General features: G+C 42.7%; 1 protein-coding gene across 1 annotated transcript; it reads left to right on the top strand.

Moving 5' to 3' along the window:
• The first annotated feature begins 2,543 nt into the window (after window positions 1-2,543).
• Window positions 2,544-3,938, top strand: LOC116250314 (F-box/kelch-repeat protein At2g44130-like). The gene has a single exon (XM_031623948.2). It carries the CDS (start codon window positions 2,615-2,617, stop codon window positions 3,764-3,766), a length of 1,152 nt encoding a protein of 383 aa, XP_031479808.1. The 5' UTR covers window positions 2,544-2,614; the 3' UTR covers window positions 3,767-3,938.
• Window positions 3,939-6,156: the final 2,218 nt, after the last annotated feature.

Genomic DNA, 6,156 nt, shown 5'->3' with positions numbered 1-6,156 from the left:
GCATAACATTGCATAACACCCAAGTTGCCCTCTATTTTTTTACACAATCTAAGCAAGTGCATGAAAAATAAAAATTTAAGCACCGGTTTTGTTATTTTATAAATAATTAAACTTATGTTTTTAATTTGTTTGGAAACTGAAAAAGGAATCTAAAGACATTTCAAAACAATTGAACTAATAGTAATAAATTGAATCATAAACGAAAATTCAGTACTTTTATCATATATATGAAAGAGCACTTACTACTAAGAATTTTACAGCGCTTATTACTAAGAATGTCAATTCCGGTTGTTGTGTCTCTATGTCAATAGGATAGAAGCATTATACTCATTGATATACATTAGGCCTACATGAGGTGCATTAAGAAGGGGAAACAAAGTTTTTCAAACAGTGGGATAAAAAATTGATTCTCAACCATCCATATATGAAAACTCATAAGAATACTACATTTTTAGCATGCCAAGCACGAGTTTTATTGAAAACACCATGTTTTTTCTACAAGGAACATGAGACGATTATTGATATCAATATAGTCAGAATCAGCCAATTCGAGTGAAAAAATGGAGATAAACCAGTACGATGGCGGACAGCAGATATATCATATAGGGATGTCATGTCTCACCTTTAAATTATTTTTTAAATATTTTAAACTTTCATCAATTATATATTTTTGGTCATTCAATTCAACAATAATTTTTACGACGCCGCTCTTGAATTACCAAATACAATCACAATATATTTTTCGACACAACAGTAAATGCCTTTTGAACCGGATAAGCTTACCCGGCGAAGCGCTGAGTACCCAATAAATGGGGCACGTTCAAATTCGGGGCAGGCGTTCGATCCTTGTGGTCCCTTTGCGTTTCTATCATTTAAAGGTAACCGCTCCACATTCACTGCATTTGGAAATAGTGCTTGATGTGCAACCAAATTATAAGCAAATACTGAAATAATTCACAAAGAATTATTTCTTAAATGAAACTCATTAATATATATATATATATATATATATATATATACACGCACACAATTATTTATGATATAATTATTCATTTTCTAATAAATGGTTCTTTTCATAAGCCATATTTTGAAAGCCATTTTGTCCACAGTTTCACATCTTCGTCTCTTTTTTGTTTTCCACAATCCCAAACAAATTCATAAAAACAGGTGTTTGGGCATCAGGCTCGATGTTCGGTGGGAGGTCATGTACTTGGCCCTGCCATTGGACTCATGGGCCAGCTTAACTTGCCTGGTCGTGTCAGGGCCTGTATCAGGGCCAAACAAGGTTTGATACACAACTTTAATTTTCATTTTTTTTATTTTTTTATCTCTCTCTCTCTCTCTCTCTCTCTCTATATATATATATATATATATATATATATATTGGTAAGACACCGTAGTCTGCTCTTTAAAAAACTCTCAACTGGCTGCAAAGGGTTTTTTGAGATGGTAAAAATGAAAATATTGAGGCCTTTGAATAGAGGTGGACATCAAATGAGATACCAAACATGTAAGAAGTTGATGGTTAGATCCAATTCGATAACTAAGCATGTGAGCTTAGGGTGCCAGCATAAGCTTTGCATCAACCCAGGTTTTGTTGAGCCTTGAGTTGGCTCCAACTTGCCCGATGCTCAACTTGACATTAAATTCTGATTTATAGATAAAACATGATTTTGCTTTTATGATACTTTGAGACATCTGTTGGTTACATTAGAAATTGGGTTTGACAAAAATGCAATTCCAACAAAATGTTAGTTTGATAAATAGCATTTTTCCCCAAGGGTTTTGCGAAAAACATTCTGGGCATCTGGATGACGATCCAAAGTAGGTTTTGAAGGTGTCCAGTGTTTGAAATTTATCAAAACTGTTTTTGAGAAAAAATGGGTTTTAATGAAACCTCTTTTTCGGAAAGAGAGTGAAAAACATAACACCACCTAGGTTATTCATAAAAAAAAGGAAAAACTAAGTTTTGGATGCCATTGCAACATGCAAACGAAGCTTTCAAAACTCATTAACAAACTTGTTTTTATCATAAAAATCAAGTTTTTAGAAAACTATGTTTTTGAAGATGTCATCCAAACGGCCTAGTTATTTTTTCTTGTCACCCACAGACACAACCCGGGTCCAAGAAACTAGTTTAAAAATCCGAAGTTCTACAAAGATCAAAATTATAGTTTTTAGAAAAGCTAATCTTTTTAGGGTACCATCTAAACACACCTTCAAGCGTGTAGTCACGATTTATTTCAAAACAACTAGAGCCGGTATTTTTTTTTTTAATTTTAACTGGTTTTTTGTAAATAAATTAGCAATCGATCCTGTAATGCACTCCGGTTCTTATCTATTAAGTTATTTGTTAACATTAATAATTTTTTTTCAGGAGGTGCTTATCATGTAACCTTTCCATGGAGGACCCGTTTTCTTTTAATGCCACCCCCAGTCTCTTTCCTCCTCCCGAAAGAAATATCATCTCCAAGGTATTTCTCCCTTTTTTGTGTTCATAAATTTTATTATTTATTTGCTGGGATTTGAAACTTCTCGTTATAAAAGGCGAACGACGGAGTTCTTTTCTGTATGCACCGTGGTTGCGATTGAGAGCAGAGGAAACCAAGAATCCATGGATGAATTAGTTGCGTCCGACAACTGGGAGGAGCCAGTCATCCCTGACCTTCCGGACGATGTTGCCTTGGAGTGCCTGTTTCGGGTGCCTCACTCCTGCCTCGCCGCCATGAGGGCGGTAAGCAGGCGGTGGAGGAAGCTAGTCGGCGGCCCCGATTTCTCCGAGGAGAGGAAGCTCAGGGGCACTGCCGATGGCTTCGCGTGCTTGGTTCAGCAGCACGCAGCTCCGGCCGCGGGGACCCTGGCGGAGGCGGCACGGACAGGCAGGAAGAGTGCCGCCAGCGGCAGGGGTCCGCCGGTTTACGGGATCACGCTGTTCGACCCGCGAAGGGGGAGTTGGGAGAGGCTGCAGTACCCGGACGGCCACCAGGGTGGCCTCCCGCTCTTCTGCCAGTGCGTGTCCGTGGCGGGCAAGCTCGTGATCCTCGGGGGGTGGGACTGCGTCACCTGGGAGGCCACCCGCGGCGTCTCCGTGTATGACTTCAGGACGAGGCGGTGGTCCAAGGGGAAGGACATGCCCGGCCCTGCTCGTTCCTTCTTCGCAGCAGCGGTGGCGGAGAGAACGACTAGTGGCGGGGTCGGCGGAAGTGGCGGCAGGGGATTGGTGTTCGTGGCTGGAGGCCACGACGAGAACAAGAACGCGTTGAGAACAGGGGCGGTGTACGACGTGGGGAGGGACGAGTGGGAAGAGCTCGGGGAGGCGATGGAGGAGGAGAGGGACGAGTGCGAGGGGTTGATGGTGGGGAAGGAGTTCTGGGTGGTGAGCGGCTACGGCACCGAAGGGCAGGGCAGGTTCAAGGAGAGCGCCGAGGCCTTCGACACGGAGACAGGGAGGTGGAGGCGCGTCGACGGTGCCTGGGCCGGCGGGGCTTGCCCGAGATCGTTGTGCCTGGGCGTTGCCGACGGGGACGGTGGCAATAGCAGAGTGGTGAGCGTCGACGCCGACGGCAGCAACGGAGCAGTGAAAATGGGGAGGTGCGTGGTGGGCATGGCAGGAAACTGGGCGCTGGTGACGGGGACGGCACACGAGGGGGCGCCGGTGGGTTGCTGCCTGGTGGACGTGGGTAAGAATGGGGGAGCTTGGACACGGGTGGAGATGCCGCCTGATTTTTCAGGTTTCGTTCAGTCCGGCTGCTTTGTGGAGATCTGAAGATACGGCACCGAGTTTGGGTTGATGGTTTCATTTTCGGGCTTTCCGTTCTGAAGAAACGACATCAAGTTTTATTTGATGCTTTCGTTTTTCCGGCTTTCCGCTCACTCCCGACCGCTTCGGGTGTGAAATCTTTTACTTTGTCTGCACCATCTCTATATATTAGATTGTACATATGCCTCATAGTCCGAGTGTTTCAGAAGCTTGATATAATACGTTTGAGCAGACACAGATTCAATGCGTGGTTTGCTATACACATCAACTCTGAACATCTAAAAGCTCCTTTCTGCGATGCGTTGAACTTGGGTCTTCATGCGATAATTGATCGATCAGCGAAATTACCACCTTCCAATATGGTGGCAGAGCTTAAAGATCGGGCCGCGACCGGCGGCGATGGCCCTGGGCCAATCACAACCGCTGGTTGTTCTTCAATGGCTAACGCGAGTGCCCGCAGAGATTGGATGAAAGGGTTTATTCTCCGTCTGCTCTAATAGTCATCATTCGTCACGAGTGTAGAGTGACGGTGAACCTAGCAAGTGTCGCACATCCTGTCTGCTACAGTGACGGGTAAGCCTGAGTCGCGGCAGGCGGCAGCCATGGAGCGCGGTGGAGGGAAGAGCAGTAAACTAATGTAGCCCAACCGAGGATGGTAACTGATGGGGCCGACGGCGGTGACGATGTTGGCATCATCATTTACGCCTGTCCGGGTCTTAATGGGAAAATTCAGGACTATTTCTAGTAGAGTACCTGCCCTGCCTTTTGGGCCCTAGAGATCTGGTGTTATACATGGAGCTTTTGCTTATCTAATTTCATGCTAAGTACAACAAAAACAAGTTTATAATTAATATAGTTTTTTTTGTAGAGATAAAAATGAAAATTAAAAAAAAAAAATTTGAGGATTCGATAAAGGTAAAATTTGTTAGTTCGTATAAGCATATGATCAATGTACCCTTTTAAGCAGTAGAAAAGCGTTTTCGTTTTTTATCTCGCTCATAACATTATCTCATTATATCTTAAATATTTTTATTACCTTATAAACATTATCTCATAAATATTTTACTATCCCATTTAAACATTAACTCAGGAATCGACGGCAAGGTGGATCAAAAGCGAATGGGTTGTGCACTCGATAGACACTAATGTCTCTTTAGAAATGATTGAGTAGCCTATACGTGAAGTTGTTGTTAACTAAAAATATTCTTTGGTGGGGCAAAATGGACTGCAAAAAAAGCGTGATTTGAGGTGATGGCAGGAAAGGAAAGGGAATTTTATCGATTGGTCGTGGAGCAGAGGCTTCTCCATAATGCCCAGCGGTTATTGTCGTCATCAAAGCAGTTCTCGTTGTCGACCAAAGAGCATCAGTCAGAGCACCCTTAAGGATGTTTGTTGGAATGAGCGGAGGCTTCTATCAAGTTCACTTATTGCAGAGAGAGTTATCGATCGTAGGGTGCGGTTATCATCCTTGTCGGTGGAAGTTATCATTGTCAGCCAAAGAACATCTGTTGGAACAAGCGCAAGGGCAACTGTTGGATCTATTATCCTCGTATAGATATAGTCTATCATTTCTAGGTTGGTCTATTGGTTTCGTTAGTTCATACGTTGTAGAATAAAAACAAAAGGAGGTGAGAATGAAATAATAACTCCTGCATGTGCTGTAAAGGAGAAACAAAAGGAGGTGAGATAATGAAGTAATAATGTTATATTATATCAATATGCTTCTCATATGTAGTATATATGCGCATTGTAATTTCAATGTCTAATATCCATTTGTTTATCTTCGGCTTTATATAGCTTTGTTATTTCACTCTCTTATATTCATTTTTTTGCTTCTTGTAGATCAACACTGTCTACTTCAATAGATACAAAGGAATACGACACTAAACGTCTGTTGTTCGACATCAAATAAGGTGAAGTCAACTTATACATTGGATGAAACCTGAAGAACTTAGAAAAACATAGAACGATAGGCGAGTACGATGTTTGGTAGAATGGAAAGAAGATGAAGCTACCGTTGCAGTAGAGCGTATGTCATAGGAGGTGAAGCAGATCGTGGAGAATGAGAAGAAAGACGTGAAAGAAAATGAGGAGGAGGATGAGGAAGAGGAGGTGGCTGAAGCAAAGGGACATGCCATAGAGATGGACAATGCAAGGGAGAAAGAATTTTAGCAGAAGGAGGTGGCAAATACAAAGGGATAGGCTGCGGAGTCAAACAACGCAGGGAAGAAGGAACTTGAGCAGCAAGAGGTGGCAGAAACGAGAGTACAAGATGGAGAGACATACAATGTAATGGAGAAGGTACTTGAGCAGGAAGAGGTGGCAGAAACGAAGGGACAACCTGAAGAGATGGAGAAATGAGAGGAGATTGGATTTCAGCATGAGGAGGTGGAAGG

Source organism: Nymphaea colorata, chromosome 1 (assembly GCF_008831285.2).
Source record: "Nymphaea colorata isolate Beijing-Zhang1983 chromosome 1, ASM883128v2, whole genome shotgun sequence".
Lineage (NCBI taxonomy): Eukaryota > Viridiplantae > Streptophyta > Magnoliopsida > Nymphaeales > Nymphaeaceae > Nymphaea > Nymphaea colorata.
The sequence above is the reverse complement of the archived record's forward strand: the minus strand, read 5'-3'. Positions and strand labels throughout refer to the sequence as shown.

Excerpts from the sequence above, each read along its gene's own strand:
- LOC116250314 (XM_031623948.2), top strand. The coding sequence starts at position 2,615 with ATGGATGAATTAGTTGCGTCCGACAACTGGGAGGAGCCAGTCATCCCT.